Source organism: Antedon mediterranea, chromosome 10, assembly GCF_964355755.1.
Source record: "Antedon mediterranea chromosome 10, ecAntMedi1.1, whole genome shotgun sequence".
Lineage (NCBI taxonomy): Eukaryota > Metazoa > Echinodermata > Crinoidea > Comatulida > Antedonidae > Antedon > Antedon mediterranea.
Window position 1 is genome coordinate 14273687 of NC_092679.1, and position 18311 is coordinate 14291997.

Below are 18311 nucleotides of genomic sequence, written 5' to 3' on the forward strand. Positions count from 1 at the left end.
ATTACGTTTCCGGACTATTTCTCAGTTGACAGAAAAAAAAGAATAAACTTTTTTACATGAACATTTTGATTTCTTTCTTGATACTTTTTATTCAAAGGGAAGAGTTTATTTCTAGTCGCGTGCAACGCGACTTTACAGCTCACTATGTCGGTCGGTTGGTCGGTAAACACTAACTTGAGCACGCGACTGCAGCCATTTACATGGCCTTGTTTTGTGTTAATATGGTAACATGTATATAAATATACAGAATTGTGACAAGAAGTGATAAAAATACAGTAAAAAATGTAGATCATGGAAGTCAATGAATTCTACTACAAATTGTGTTATAATACGAATGTGTGTTATGCATGTGTGGCGGGGAAAAATATTTGAAGAAAAAAATCAATGCCCGGGGCGTTTATTTGAGGGTATTTATTTCAGTAGTAGGCCTAACTCTGTTTTTAAGCTACAATATACGGTAACTGTAACATTGAGTTCTTTAAATGTAGAAAGTAAATAACAGGCATGTGATATTATGTTTTTATAATGTAGTAACTGCTGTAGAATAATGACATGATCACTTAAGCTTGGTTCCCACTAGAACGTAACGCAAGGACGTAAACGCAACGCAAGCGTTTTAACCAATGACAAGCGAAGTTATAGACAGTTAAGCGTGGTTCCCACTAGCGACGCAACGCAAGGACGTAACGCAACGCAAGTGAATTGACCAATGACAAGCGAAGTTATAAACAGTTAGCAATCACAAGTGAATAAGCCATCGCTTGTGATTGGTCAATTCACTTGCGTTGTGTTACGTCCTTGCGTCGCTTGTCATTGGTTAAAACGCTTGCGTTGCGTTTACGTCCTTGCGTTACGTTCTTGTGGGAACCAAGCTTTAGCAATCACAAGCGAAAAAGCCATCGCTTGTGATTGGTCAATTTACTGGCGTTGCGTTACGTCCTTGTGTTGCGTCGCTAGTGGGAACCACGCTTTATGAATAATTATTAGTTGTAAACATGGGCCTGTCGTGTCTGTTCCCAAGACAACATATACCCATTTCGATTTGGCGATAAGAGCGTGTAGTGTACAAGTAATTAAGCACCTATAATCGATTACAATAAAGGTGTGGGTGGGTGCGTACGTGTGCGTGTTTTTATTGAGATACAAATTATTGTCAACATTTTTCGCGATTGTGGGAAGAAATTCATCATGAAGTTAAAGACTGTTAGATTCTTCCCAACATTCGTTTAAACTCAAATGAATTTCGTAGAGTAAAGTGTTGTGCTCTCATATGCTGCAAGTTTATTCATTCCATCAGTTAGATTAACTTTGTATATTGTACTATTTTATTTTGCTCCATTCTGTATCCACTATCTAGTACAGGAAAGATATTCTCAGAATCAGTAAAAGGTTGAAAAAATTGCAACAGAATTTTTTTCACCACAATGGATTTCTGTAAGGTCCCTATATGAACATACTAAAAGTCTAGAAAAATCTAGGTAGGGGAAATAGGTTTTTTTTAACAAAATGGCCGCCAATGGCGAAAAATGTCTAAAAATGAACAAAAAACATATATTGTATATCTATTACCACTTGATAGCAGTTTTTATAATGCTTTTTATATTTCTTTAGTGTCAAACATTTGAACTGCAATATACATATTAATTTAAGTGCTATTTAGCAGCAAAAACACACATTTAAGTATCAAGATATCACCACGGTTATAATAATAGACACCGTAGTCCTGCATTATAATGCAGGACTACGGTGTCTAATAAAACAGTTCATTTACATTTGTACTGTCACAACAATAGAATTATACAATCTTACAATCTATTAATCCATTCATTTTCATTGTCCAGTTATCATCCTCTGTCTATAGGTAGGAATTAAGCATGTGCTGATGCCGTGGTATTGGTGGTAAATTTGTCATCAATGGACACATCACGCCATTTGTAACTTTCCATCCCCCAGTCTGTGGGTTGAAGAGTATTTTCTATCCACTGCTGTACCATGGTAATATACACGCAGAGAAAGACATTTTGCAGCATTTGTTGTTGGGGGAATAGACTTTATTTCAAGTGCTGTTTTGATTTTTGCTACTTTCTCCCAGAATATATTCCTCCATACAGTATATAGCTACCAATGCCAATTCCTCTGATGCGATGGTTTTTTTGTTTTGTTTTGGAGATGTTTGGTTTTACAGAGTTTGTAAGCATACTACTGCCCAGGTGTTATGACTTTTTAAGACTAACACCTTTTCCTATACCAAATAGATGGGTTGTAGTATCACGACTAAATCTACCAACATTGGCCTTTAGAAGATTACGAGGAGATATGATTCAAGTTTTTAGAATGGTGACAGGCCTAAGTGGTAGTGGAATGCGTAACTTCTTCCCTATGAAAACATACGAGAGAAACATAAGAAGACATAGATACACCATATATAAGCGACGACCTAAACTGGATATCCGCAAGTACAATTTTTCTTACAGAATTGTTAACCTATGGAATAGTCTACCAGAGGAAGCCGTTAACACCACCACAGTAAACGCCTTTAAAAATAAACTTGATAAATTCATTGAAAGAAAATACAACAAATTTACTTTTATGGGATAAAATGTATTGCAGAAGAATTTAAATCAAGGAAACGAATGAAAACAAAAAAACAAAACAAAAACCATGCAGTGATGACTTGATGAAATTGGGAGGGCAAGACATGTACCATACAGAAATGTATGGTCTACTTACGAGCCCGACAAGACAGGTGATTACAGGTGATTACATCCCTGGATTTCATGTATAGGCCTAAAAAGCAAATTAATTTTTACAGAGCTTCACACCAAGGAAAGACTTTACATGCATTCACAGTGCTCCCCCATCGAGAACATACGGTAATAAATCAATGAATGAAGCAACCGTTACAGAATATTAATTTAAGACGAAAGAACATATTATTATACACATGGGTCAAAATCAGCCATATTCATCAATAGAGAAGCAGTGCACATTCCCTTACATATATACTATTTCATCATTGATGTGATACAGTCATACACAATGCATCATTAATTGTTGAAAAAGAACCTTGTACTTTTCCTGCAGCCCTCTTTTACTCCATTGACTCCATACACACTGCTGCTGCTAGACTACTCAGAAACCTTCATCTCACTGCCCACTGTATGTTATCATACACTGCTACATCAAACCTCTTGGCCCGAAACAGCAACATTTCAAGACATTTATTATGTACCATGCATGTTTGTTACGTTATGTGAAGGCAAAGTAAACTCTTGTGTTTAATGGCTATAATTATGGGCCGTAGGTAAATTTGGTTTAGGAAAAGGTGTTTTGGTCTTAAAAATCATCACATCACAGTTAGAGTTGTATGTCAAATTCTGTAAACCAAACAGTTTCCAAAAAAAAGAAGAAAACATTGCATCAGGAATTTGGCATTGGTAGCTATATATGGAGGGAAGTCAATGGAGAATTTAGACAGCCTACTTTTCTTTGAGAAAGTTGCAAAAAGCAAATCTATTCCCTTGCTGCAAAAAACTGTACCAGGTATAGTAGTGGATAGGAAATATTCTTCAACCCACAGACTATCACGAGGGATGGAAAGTATTGATGCCAAATTTACTACCAGCACCAGAGAAACTATTAAAGTTGATTAGATGTAGGCCTACCTGAAAGGTTGTAGTAAAATGAATTGCAGTTGCAGAAAATATGGTTTGGACTGCTGTTCCACTATTTTTTAAGAATGTTACGGCACAGCACATGCTCAATTCCCCACCAATAGATGGAGGATGAGATACTGACAAGATGAAAGTGAAATTACCGCATTTATTTGAATAAATGCCCTTGGTGGTTGATTTTTAAGGAGGGCAGTGGGGGCGTGTAATCGTCGTGAGGAGTTTATTCGGAGAGGCGTTTATTTTTGTGGGTGTGTAAGGTGAACAAATACAACACCATCATGCCATTCAGTGAATTCTATTACAAATAGAAATGTGTTAAAATACAATATTGTGTATAATATGCATGTGGCGGGGCGTACATTCGTGGAAATAAATTCAAAATGATGTCCGATGGGGGCCGGGGAGGGGGTGCTCTGGTGTAGGTTATTCAAAACGATGTCCTATGGGGCTTTATTCGAATTTTCTGAATGTAGCGTTTATCCGAATAAATACAGTAATAGATTGTAGTCCAGTGATGGCGCAAGGATTTTCCCGATGAGGGGTGGGGGGGGGGGATGGGGAGAGAGCGTAGCTAGCATCAATTGGCTGGGCCATCAATGGAAGCGCACCCAGATGTTCAGACAATATTATACCAGTAAAGGGTAGTTTTAGTCACTTTTAAAAATGTAAATCCTTGAAACAGTACTCAATGGGGTATTGTTTTATATTAGGAAATATCATCATATTGTCTACATATACTCCCGAAAATAGCCAATTGGGGAGAGGGGATGGGGGGTCGGACAGACTCCCTCACCCTTCCCATATGATCTCCCATCCCTATACCCCTCCCCACTGGCACCACCAATGTTGTAATATATTGTTATAACAGTACAAATGTAAATGAACTGATTTATTATTAGACACCGTAATCCTATGTATTAAGCATAGGAAGGACTGCGTTTTATATATATAACAATAGGAATATCTAGATACTTAAACATTTGTTTTGCGGCCATTTTCTAATTAACAGCACTTAAAATAATGTGTTTTGTAGTTCAGATCTTCGAAACTGTAAAGAAATATAAAAATCATTGTAAAAACCGCTATAAAGTGGTAATTAGATCTACTGTTTTTTTGTCCTTTTCTAGGCATTTTCGCCATTGGCGGACATTTTGTTTAAAAAAACCTATTTCCCCTACCTGGATTTTTCTAGACTGTTAATATGTTCATATAGGGACCTTATATAAATGCGTTGTGGTGAAATAAATTCTTTTGCAATTTTTTCAACCATATTTCATAGTTTTCCTGTACTACTCACAATGTTTCATTTTTGAGTGCTTGATTAGACCGCGTACGTGATCGACCAATGAAAAGCAGGCTCTGTGCGCGTAACCGGTGGTCGCATTAACAACATGATGACAGCAAAAAAGGAGAGAATTGAAAGGAGTCGAAAAAAGAAAGACCTTTTTCAAATTGTTTTATTTTAAAGAAAAAACTAATAATTAATAGATAATATAAAGTACTGTACGTGTGTTTGCAGCAAATTATAATAATGGTATTTATGTTTTTTTACTACATTATTTATATTTTGATATATATAGGCCTAAACTGATAAAATGAGCACAAAATAAAGTTGGTCTTGCTGGCATTGTTGGTAGGCCTACTAGGCTAGGCCTAGTAGGCCTAGGCCCTAGGTAGCCTAGGCCTAGCCTAGTGGTTGGTGTAACGTGTAGCCTAAACTAATCATAGACCGAGGAGGTCTAGCCAGCTAGGCTATAAATAATTAAATTATAATTTAGGCTAGGCCTATCTAGGCCTAGAGCCTATCTAGTAGAGGGCCGGCCCTACTAGAGAGTAGCTAGGCGAGGCCTCTAGCCTAGCTAGAGAGAGTGAAAAAGTTAGCGAGAGATTAAAATTAAGACTTATTATTAATATTATTACTTATTAGAGTAAGTTCTAGGCCTAGTAGTAGTAGCTAGGCATAAATACTGACTTGACTTTAAATATATAGGGCTAGGCCGATTGCCCCACCCCCTCTTCTACTGTACTAATTTCGGTATTTTAGTAGGCCTATGTATTGTAAGTATACCGTATTGTGTATGTACAAAAAACGTTTTAATCAATCATAAAACGTTTCCACAAACGGTTGACTTGCCTTGTTTTCGTATTATACTATTAATTATATTAAATAGGCATTGTATTATTATATATACCATGGATTATGTATGTACAAAAAACGCTTTAATCATAAAAAGTTTCTACAAACTGTTGACTTGCCTTGTTTTCGTATTACTATTAATTATATTAAATAGGCCTTGTGTTATATTATATTCATATTATTAAATATTATTATTAATTAGCGAATGTGTCATTACACGGCATTTGTTATTAATATTATTATGGCGATGTAATCTACAGTAGTAATATAGCAAGTTTGATTTACTTTTACAATCTTAATTTATATTTTTTATCATTTTTAAAATTAATTTAGGTCTGATTTACAGTTTAAAATTCTGGACATCAAACGTTAATATGCAACAACCACAAGTACAGAACCAACTTGCAACTCACGTTCCTGATTTGGTGTTAGCGCCCTCTACAATGGACAGACAGCTTCCTTTCAGTCAACGCTTAGAAGGAATGTTAATGTTTGCAGATATTTCAGGTAGTAGGACTAATTAAATCTGAGCTATACATTAATATTCTCATCTTCATCGTTAGTCTAGATTCTAGGACGACGATTCGACTTAATTTTCGTTAAAAAAACATTTTGGCACATATTGCGTTTCATACTTAGTGGAGCTGAACAAAAATCTTCTTCTTTGTTGATCATTGAATGTCCAGAATTTAAAAATGTCGATGAATTGAAATTGAATTGATCTATTCCGTTAATTTACAAAATGTAATGAAATTTATTTTCCATTATTTCTTTTTCGAATAAACAACCGATCTAATGGAGCATTGCGTATATTGGCGGACTGATAACAGATGAGCCCCTTAAATATACAGCGGAATTAAATAGTAGTACAAAGAGGAATGCAATTTGATATAAAACAAAATTACTTTTATTAATAATATAAAAATATCTTAAAATTTACATTCTAAAACACACTTCCCAGTTAACTTAGATAAGAATGTTAAAAGCAATATCCAATATCAACTGATTCTATTGTACTGAATGGTTCGCAGTGACCGATATGGTAACACAATATACAGTGGTGGTAAAGACTTCTTAATTAATTTACGTTGTGGTTGCATTTATTTATTGTTTTTTTATTTATAAGTCGGAATTTACTTGTAAATAATACATTTTTGGTCGCTCTCAGATGTTTTTTCCATTCCTATAATTGAGTACAGTGTTTAAAAAGATGAAACAGACCAATACCCTACCCTCTGTTCTGTGTTAAGATTATAAAATAGTTACTAATATAACAAGACTATATTAATACAAGCAATACATTTAATATTGATAAAATATTTAAAACAAAAAGATAACATTTAAAAAGTAAAAGTGTAAATATTGTAATTAAGTTATTATGCAATTAATTACTGTAACATTGTAACAAACGTATCAATTCAATTACAATACACAAAGCACACAATGTTGTTCAGCTTATTACAGTATAATCAATTACAGTACAGAATTCCAAAACATTATTAGAAGTGTTGAATGTTAACACCACGTCACGTGACATCAAGATCTCAAATTGCTAGTCATGTGACGTATTTCCTCATATCTGTATTATCCGGGTACCTATTGGTCAGATACGTTTCGATTAAAAATTTCACTATGTTTTAATATATTTATATGAAAATAATACAAAAATGTTTTAGGCATTGTAATGACGTAATCAGAGGTGGATCTATTGATCTGTCTGGACCAAAATAACAATGTGATACCAATCACAAAAATGTATTAAACAAAGTATTTCAAATTGTTCAAAATCTTCGAATCTAGGTACAATACAGCATAGTTCATTCAACAATACAAATGTCTCAGCAGATGCCAGAACTGCTTTAACGACAAACTAAATCAAATCTATTCTTAATAAATTCTTAAAGTAGGGCGTTGGCGTTGCTGCTTTTGGTTTTTGTTCATCAGTTCGCAGTATTAAGGCGTTTTTTTAATCCAAAATGTATCTAGTATAAATAACTATGCACTGGTAATTGTGAGAAGAGAATATAGATGATACATATTTTAGGTTGAAAGTAATTTAAATCCACATTAATGTTTTTGCTTTTATACTATTAGTCCGAACAAAGTAAAAATAACGAGAGTAAATGTGATGAAAGAGAAAGTGTTCCTCGTTGATGTACTCGTCGTGGGATCAATGATAAAATCCTGCGTACCACGATTATGACTGTCCTTGTTTGCCTTTGTGCTCGCTTCTTTCATTGCAATAGTGGTCGACATTTTTGATGAGGTTTGTCGATGAGTACTTGGTCGTCGAGTTGTTGTTTGTCTTCTTTCGGTCGTCGTCGGGGCCAGTGTTGTTGTATAACACACTGAATCCGGGAAATCGTTCACGTACTTGTCTTTAGTTGCTCGATTAACTCGCTCAGAACCCGCTTGCTCGTTCAATTCATTCACCAAATACATATTTTCATGAGGTCCTAATAGTATCAGATTGCTGATCGTAGATCCTTGGACTATGTTTGTTTCTGTACAATCGGAATTGTCTCCGAATCCGGATATTTTGACGTTGCTATTAACGGAAATAGTACCAGTATCATCTTTAATCACGCATTTAACGATGGCGTTTACCCAGTATCCACAAACGGTATCGGAGCTGCATGGTCCACCCCCGGAGCCATCAGTTTTCTCTGTAACCGTTGCGATTATCGCGATACTAGAATCATTTATACGCTCATTCATGGACATTGCTCTCCAATCAGGTGATGGCTCGCAAGCCATCGTAACGCTAACAATGTACAACATAGAAATCCAAAAAATCAACATAACTATTTACTGTGTAGGCCTCGTATGACTTCCAAACAATACTTTGACTGTGTAGGCCTACTAACGAAAACGTTTTGTGTTTCCGATCTGCTCTGATCAGGGAAGAGTGAAATTACAGCTCTGATCAACGAACTGACTGGAATACGCCTTCCGTCTAACTCGAAACTATCTATCCTGTCTCAGTTTCTGTTGTGAACCCGCTGCTTACCACTCACTTAATTATATGCCAGTTCCTTCCGCCGAAAGACACTCCTATCGTCTGCTCATAAGTTTAGAAACCACGATTATTGGAGGAATTTCCGCCACCGTTTTTTTTTACGATTATTGTGTTGGCCTACCGTGTGCTTGTACTGTACTGTGACATTGACATTTATATACAACCTAATAGTTTATGCTACTCATCGTTATGGAATTCTTTTGACGACTAGTCACCGTGTCTCAGTGGGATAGGGCTCGTGTTACAATTCATAGAAACTGTAAAATGGCATATACAGTACCACTAAACTTAAGTGCACATTATGCAATTTCATATAACTTTATTCGATGTTTCAATGTTCTTATTTGAATTAAATGCCGTTGTTAATCACCATTAAGTTTATATTTAGGTGTAATAGAAAGCTTTAGAATTAAATTGACAGTTTTAGTACGGTACTTAAAATAATGGAATAAGCTGATGTTGTCGGAATTATGTATTTTACACTACCAGAAAAAGTACATCAACAACTTTTTAGTGAAATTGAACCACCTTCTTTATAATGTGTTATTGACGTGTTTACAATGATTGAAACAAATGCTTTAAAGAATACCTCTCCATCGGATGCTTACAATAATTATGGAATCTGCTGTTGTCGAAATGTGTACATTATAAGAATAACTTTTTACTGAAAGTGGAATTGTTGTACCACTTTCTCTATACATGTTTTATCGACGTGTTACGATGATTAAAAAATGCTTAAAGATTGTTCCCTAAACACAGGAAAAATGAAGATTAATAAAATCAGACTTTAAATATGCCATATTTAAGTGTTTTTTTTTTTTTTGTTGCTTTAAATTACATTTTTTTAGGTAAATCATTTTTTTTTTAATCCAGTTTTTGGTCATAGAATTAACCGAATTTCTATGTGTTTTTTTTTTCTTAAAACAAATGACAATAAATGATACTTGACTTGACTTGAATAGTGAATAACTGTTATGTGAAATTAGATGCCATTCAACAAAAATTAGAAAAGGAAAATTAGGGGGACAATATATCTTTAATAATGCCCTATAAAAAATAATTGTCTATCGTCGTAATAATAGTCTCATTTTTTTGTTTGCCTTGAGGCAAATTGTGCACAATACAAACAGAATAGTAACAGATAATGTAATTATCATGGTTCACTACTATTCATTGCATTCATCAGGTCTGATGTATTGTTTTGGTAAACACCCTTAAATCAGGGAGTTGTAAATTGTTTATTTTAACTCCCTGCTTAAATCATACATCATTGTAAAAAAAATATCTGTAGGGAGGGAATGATAAACAATTAGATTTTCTTTTATGGCTTCAATTAATACAATTGAATACATGAATTATAAAACAGAAATAATAATCTTTTTGATCGACTAGCGTACTGATTAGTGTTTCAATCAACGACCTCCCTCCCTAACGACGACTGATGCCACCAAGGATATTAAAGCAGTGTCGCCGTAAACAACACATTTGGGCTACATCAGCGGTAAAAACAGCCCCTCGAGGGAAAAGTGACAAATTAAAGTTTAAAGTAGTAAATGTCGACATAAAACGGGCACGATTTGAAAATGATTATTATTTATTACTGAAATAATGATTTGGCTCAAAGATTATTTTAGGCTAATTATTTTTTACGGTATTTTCGTGATTAGGCCCAAGGTTTGAAAATAAGAATTTTATGGTACAGGAGTATCCTGATGATTCGATCTGTACAAGAAGGCAATCTACTCACCTTTCAAAGATAGAAACTCGTACAGTCCTTTGATCTTACGTCTGGCTGCGACAAATACCAATAGTACTGCATATTCTCTAGAATATCAACATGGAAATTTTTAAAATACTGGAGTGCAGGAAAGGTAGCTCTGGCCGGGTATTTCTTCTAGGCGTGGTTCCCAATAGAGACACAATTCCGTAGGCGCAACGCAGGCGAGTTGACCAATGACAAGCGACAGTTCGAATTATCCATCACTTGTGATTGGTCAAATTATACTTCGTGGGCTTACGTCCTTGCGTTTCGTTCTAATGGGAATCAAGTGTTACTACAGTATTATCACTAGGCCTATCGTATGATGACAAAAAATGATGAATTATGTAAAAAAATTACTATAAACTGTATACAACTATATTAACCTTTTCCACTATTGACATTAAGCCTATTGGTTTATTATTTACAGGTTTCACTGCTCTATGTGAGAAATACAGTTTGAATTCACGTAGTAATGGTACAGATAAACTTTCCAAGACGCTGAATGACTATCTCGGTGCCATAGTGGAGAATATCATCGGATCAGAGGGTGACGTTCTCAAGTTTGCAGGTGAATTACGAATTATTTACTAAAGGCCTACTATAATGGTGGATGGACTAACTCGTCAAGGTGACGAGTTCAAATTTGGTGTTAGGTTTGTTCGGAGGTAGTAGCAGGGCAGGGAAAACAAAACGTCCGAATTTTGGGAGAAAGATTCGCAATGCAAAGGACAAACCGTAATATACAGTAGTACCAATATAAATATAGTTTATCATCTTGACACAAGCTAAGGCCTATAATTATACACACACTGTAAAATATATATCTAGATATCTCCTCCCTAACAACCATCTGCTGATGTGGAAGAAAACATGAGGTGACTTGGCAGATACCAGATTACATAATTATACATGATATTATATAAATTTGACAGGCATCCTGAAACTGCAGACTCCAATGCTGTGCACGCTATCATCAGCAGCAGAAAACATTTACAACGATCTATATGATATGAAGATGATGATATGATATTAATGCTTGTGTCTCATAAGGTCATGTGATGACGCCAATCAATCAATTAGGTTAATCTGTGTGACAGTAGTAGGGTTTTTCGGAGATAGCGAGATAATTGTCTCCTCTTCCAGATACGGTATTTTAAATATGGACATAACTTTTCACCGTTTCAGCTTCCACGCATCATATAAAAAGGTATAGGCCGAGTGAATCAAATTCGGTCCAGCAGTTCGTAAATGAAGTTCATTAAAACAGATAATCGGAAGTGTGGGTGGGTGGAGGTTTTGACGATGCTACCCGCTCCAATTATAAATATGTTAATATTTTTTATATTCATTAGACAAGGAACAGTCAATTGCTTCTAACAATCTAGAATAAATAATTTGAATATGAACATTCGGAATTGAAATTGAAATTCCACCTCTCAGTCTAAACTCAACTCAATTATCAAATTTGAAACTAACCATAAATTGACTTGCAAATTGATAGGTTAGAATACTGTTTACTGTTTTCAGGCAGAGCACTTGTCCTAATTCAATTTTACTGAGGCCAATGATAACACCTTTTTATAGGTGTGGAATTTATCATCTGCAAAAGCATTCACATAAACTTTCCATAGAGTTCATGACTATGACGCGACGGTCCTGTTAAACGAATACGGGATTATGAGGAATATAGCCCTACACAACAACACTCGGTTCTCTGTACTACTAGGACTTGTTTCGGTATTATATGTTATGTTCAACGTTCTTCCGTGATACAGAGCCACATGCTACAACTGTATCGTACTGTACGGATAATTTAAGGTGTTTTGCAAATTATGACATTTGGTCCTAGAATAGGCTATAGGCCACTGTCACACTGAAGTGTGTGTTATGAGTGACAACGTCACAGTACACCACCCCCCCCCCCCCCCCCACTCACTACACACACAATAATATCTTCTTGCAGTGCGTTTATGACAAACATGACAATGCTTGCTTGTATTTGTAGTGCTATATTATATGGGCCTAGTATATGTACAATGTGTTCTTTTTTTTTTCACAGGTGACGCTTTTATTGCATTATGGAAAGTTAAACGTGACACTCTTGACAATACGATAATTCGCGTTGTCAAATGCGCACTTCGTATCCAAGAAAAATGTGACAACTGGAACACAGATGTAGGCGTCCGGCTAAAAGTAAAAATAGGTAAATGTTTATATATTCCTGTATTCTTATGAGTTTGAAAAGAATAATGCTCAGTACGGTAGGTGCCGTAAATTTTAGTTGTTTTTTTTTAGAACGGCAATTGATAATATATTTTATATTTATAAAGATAATTGTTGTATACATGGCGTTTCATAGGTATAATACCCTTTTTTCTGGATCTAGTTTACAGAAAAAATCGAAAGGTTATTTAAAAACAGATAATAACTATAGTAAAACATATTGAGCGTCAAAATTTGAATGTTTTATGTATCGTTACCAAGTTCTTGTCTTCTAATCATTATATCAATGTTTTCACTACCTAACAATATGTGATTTATATCATTATCAGAAAAAAAAATAAAAACGAAACATTAAGGTGCTCAGCACGTAATACCACACAACCCACGTTTAACCTTGTCAGTAAATTTAAAAATAAACAACATTTTGTTTAGTGCCTATACATCGTACAGAAAGACTCTGATAATCGTGGAAAAATTCAGAACGAGACAAGAACAAATTGAGACAGGATACATTTACAACAGAAAACATCATAAAAAACTTTGTTTTATTTCTTTCCTTCCTTGGTGGTAAATTTTGCTATAAAGAAAATATTCTTAGACATATGAGTAAATTTTGTTGTATTTGTTTCCTCGCTGGTGACAATGCTTTACTATAAGAAATACAGTAATAATGAAGTTATTGTATTTGTTTCCACCCTTGTGTACTATTATAAGAAGGATTTTCATTTGGTCGACGGTGGACTCTGTTGCGTTCATTCAAAAAGTTTTAGAATCGCTGACCGAATGGAATAGAAAGGTTGAAGTCTCTTATAGTAATACAACGTACAGTATATATGCCTCCTCAAAGCAATACTGTATCTGGTTCTGGGTCGTAGAATGGTACTGCTGTCTGAAGGGTGCGAAAATTGTAAATTTTGAAAAATAGAGCTGCTAGGTCGCCGGAAATTACACCTGAAATAATAACATTGTCTTTTAATATATTTAGGTTCAATAGATATTGCATAGTTTAGAAGGAAGGGAAATAACCCGAGTAGTTTCGTCATGTTGATAATACCCACTTCGGTTTCAAAATGCAATAAATCATATTATATGTAAAGTTCAATTTTCATCCAATTTTTCCATTAAACAAAGTGCGTCCACCAAGTAGACTATCAAATTGTTGTAATTTGAATCGCAATAACATTTCTTCATCATCGTCGTTGTCAATCGTTGTCATCATCGTCGTCATCAACATCATCACCATCATCATCATCACTATCCATCACCATCACCATCATCATCATCATCACTATCCATCACCCTCATCATCACCATCATCATCACCACCATCATCATCATCGTCACCATAATCATCATCATCATCATCATCATCATCATCATCATCATCATCATCATCATCACCACCATCATCATCATCACCATCATCACCACCACCACCATCATCATCATCACCACCACCATCATCATCATCACCACCACCATCATCATCATCATCACCATCATCATCATTATCACCATCATCATCATTATCATCATCACCATCATCATCATTATCACCATCATCACCACCACCATCAACATCACCACCACCATCAACATCACCACCACTATCATCATCGCCATCATCATCATCATCATCATCACCACCATCACCACCACCACCACCACCACCATCATCATCATCATCACCACCACCATCAACATCACCACCACTATCATCATCGCCATTATCATTATCATCACCATCATCATGATCTTCATCATCAAGTATTTTCCATTTCGTGCTTATATGAAGCTAACCGACCATTTCGGTGCCATCTCTCCGTCTTCTTCGCTGTAACTCTTTTAGATATAAGTAATAATTTAAACTAGTAATTAGGTATTGCCTTAGAATATTGTTTTTGTATTTTTTTCTGAATGATATGACCAGACTGAAATAAAATTGTTGACCCATTCTGTTTTTTTTTAAATTCATCATTCAGTTGAGAACACAATAATTTTAAGTTCGATAAAACGTGACAACCGAAATTGGAATAACACAAAACATCTGTCAATTATAATGTTCACAGTCTATCGACCGATTTTGCTGAATTTATTGTAAACTGTTTCCTTCTTCTTGTTTCAAGTTTTATATTTAAGACGGAACATTTTTTGTTAAATAGATTTTGAACAGAAATTATTTTTTAAAATATATAGGACTATTATGATGATACATTATGATGGAAAGGTGAACCAGTATTTCAGTGTTTATATGATTCCAATAGTTTTCTGAAATAGCCCGGTACATATCAATTAACATTTTCAGTGTTAGTATTGCCAATTATCTTCTTGAAGTGGAAAATGTTCACATCGGTTTTTGTTTTAGAATCTTTTTAGTAGCCCTTTTGGCTGCTGCTTCTTACACAAAAGGTCTCTTGCGTCTCAAGCGCACCATACGCGCAGGGTTTAGCTATTTTTTACGTCGTAAATGATGCGCTGCGTAAGTATTGGTATCAAAACGAACGCAGTTTTTAAACAAGCGTCTGTACTAGCGCGTGTACGTACTGTGGTGTATGTTGCGTACCGCGCAAAATACACTACAAGTTGCGTGTGAACAAGCCGGACCTTATTGTTAACGCACGTGTGGTTTGTATTGTGTCTCCTTTAGGTCTTTCTATTGGTCCTTTACAAGTTACATACATTGGTAACGATGAATGCCAGCAAGTGGCCCTGAGCAGTACGGCTGTTGATGATGCTAACAAAGCGGAAAAGTTTGCCCAGCCAGGCGATATTATCTTGTCTCCCAAAGTGTGGGCTTATGCGCCTGATCACGACCTTTGTCACATCGAAAAAATGTCTGACGATAAACATATCCGGGTAAGAAGTTCCATATGTAAACCACCACACAGATGTTCCAATTCACGAGTGTGGTCAAAAGCACATAATACAGTACTACTTGGCATTAGACCTTATCTGACATACGATCTTTATTGACTGAAATATTACAAATTTATGGAATTCTTATTTTTAAGTTTATATTTTGCTTTAAAAAAATGAATTTAAATACCGGTAATTAAGAAAGTATTAAAAATATTGTAAATACTATTAATAATAAAGAAAAATAAAAACAAAATCTAATTATTTAACAAATCAAATCTTATCTGGTTATCAAACTTAATTTTATTTTCAATGCTAAGTAAGAAATATGGAAAATATTAATATAGTACAGTATTAATATTAGTAGGCCTACTGTAGTATGCGTGTTCATTTATCCTTTAATTAACTGTGCTGTCTATTTCAAGGTGATATCATATGGCCTAGCAACTCCAGACGATGATATTTTAGGCCTTGTTAAACAGCATGAACTGCAGGCGAACGCTGTTAGTGGGGCCCTACTAGGCATTTCTACTCCTGGTAAGAACATTGTGAAAATGAATATTCATTTCATCACATTGAAGTGATAATATTCGTTGGAAAATCTCTCAAAAATGATAAAAAATGTCTACTAATACACTGCCTAAAACACTGCCATAAAATACAACAGTCGCTTAAAAAAATCTAATCAGATGGTCCGTATATACTCCACCAAACCAAGGGAGATTCTAATACCTCCATGACCAAACCGTTTCAATATTTAACTTAATACTAATAAGCCTACTCCAGTTCCGACATTCAATGCGCGCGGCATAGCATATTATTTCTTTCCTTATTCGATTCAATTCAATTCAATTCTGGTTTATTAAAAATATAAGAATAATATGAATATACAGTAAGAGGCATTTCCCCATTTCATATTGTAGTAAATACGAGGCTACGAGTGTATATTGTGAGGTTCGAGCCTTGCGGGTGCGTAGATCACTTATCATCAGCAGCCCGCCGCGATTATTTGTGTGTACCCTTGTGGTGCAAAAGTTTAAAATTTCCAACAAGAAATATACACAATACAAATATATTTAAATTTAATACTCATGTGCTAGTAGGGGTTTTAAAGCACATTTTGTTTTCTTTTATTGCTAATCTAACCTGTTATACGTTGTTTTATATCATGTTTTGTATTCACAGTCAAACGGGTACAGTCTCCAAGAAAGGTGTTTGGTAAGGAAGCCAAGATTGACGAGAAGGGAAGACGTAAGTAGACTTTTCAAACCCAAGAGATCAAATTATTCATTGTTTTAATTTAGACACTAGTAGTGTGAAGCGCTGTATATAACCTTATAATGTATATTGAAAGAAAAAGGGGAAAGGATATTCGTTTTATTTTGTTACGGTATAATTTTACTACCGGTGCTTAAATTTCAATTGTTCATACAACATATTAAAATACTGTGTAGTTAAATCTCATGTTGTTTTAAAGATATATTGTCCCCCTAAAAAGTATTATTTGTTGAATAGGCCTATGCCATTTTAATTTTAAACAATAGTTATTCACTTTGCTGGATTGAAAAAAAATGTAATTAAAAGCCAAAAAAATACCTAAATTGTCTGTCAGACATTGGTTTTGGTTAAAATTAACCGTTTCTTTTGTTATATATAAACAGTTATTGTTGTTTTGTTTTCTACAGAAGTGAATAACTTAATTAAAACTGTAAAATGGCCTTTTCAAAGTCGGATTTGATTAATCTATATTTTTCTGTTTTTTGGGGGACTGTACATCTTTAAGTAAACACATCGTATCGTAAATTATTTCAAACGTTTTGGCCTGCCTCAATTTTTACTTAACAGTTCTGTACGTATATTTTGTCAAAATCAAAATTAAATGATTCAAGTATAGAAATTGGACAAAAACTGTTCTATAATCATTTTCCACAATAAAGTTAGTGTGTGTTTGTTTCTCAGAACTGTTTGTTCTTAATATGTCGGAAGAGTTAAATGTGAATAAACAATCATTTCGCTTTGCTATTACGGAACCACCTATAAGCCGTAACGGAACATTGCATTATTTTCACGCTGCTGCTCTAGCCCGCTACGTCCCATTAGGACTACTCAATCAGAAGCTAAAGCAAGCAGCAGTTATAGTTCTAAGGACAGACAGTTTTGTGAAAATGGAAACTCCACTATGATTTATTGATTCCAGCTGCTACAGTAGACCCAAAAAACGGCTGGGAAAGAGTCTATTAGGACATGTCATGCTAAAATTACAAATCCCTATATTCACTGTCAGATATTCATTGAATTATTATCGAAACAGTCCATTAAAGTTTGTGTTTGTAATAGGATACTTCACAATTGAAATATCTAGGGTGATGAAGTGACCCCCAGATTTGACCTTAGCAATAAAATTAACTAAAGTGACAGAAATTGAGTATTCACTTCTGTAACAAAAAAGTAATATTTATTCACATATAAAAAATGAAAAGAAACCCAAAAACCATTGTCTGACAGACAATTTAAGTATTTGTTGCTTTAAATTACATTTTTTTCAGGTAAAATAACTATCTATTATGTGACAATAAAATGACACATTCAAAAACATTTGAAATAAAAAATATTTTTCAATAAGCGAGCAGCGTTTTTTGT

The 18311-nt window shown here is 34.7% G+C and overlaps 1 protein-coding gene across 1 annotated transcript in view; it reads left to right on the forward strand.

The window, feature by feature from the left end:
* The first annotated feature begins 6154 nt into the window (after positions 1-6154).
* Positions 6155-18311, forward strand: part of LOC140060322 (adenylate cyclase type 10-like) — a 120291-nt gene continuing 108134 nt past the window's right edge. Inside the window, exons 1-6 of the mRNA XM_072106474.1 lie at positions 6155-6318; positions 11020-11160; positions 12652-12795; positions 15463-15671; positions 16097-16208; positions 16857-16922. Of these exons, the coding sequence (XP_071962575.1) occupies positions 6186-6318; positions 11020-11160; positions 12652-12795; positions 15463-15671; positions 16097-16208; positions 16857-16922 (805 nt within the window). The 5' untranslated portion in view covers positions 6155-6185. The remainder of the gene's footprint in view (positions 6319-11019; positions 11161-12651; positions 12796-15462; positions 15672-16096; positions 16209-16856; positions 16923-18311) is intronic.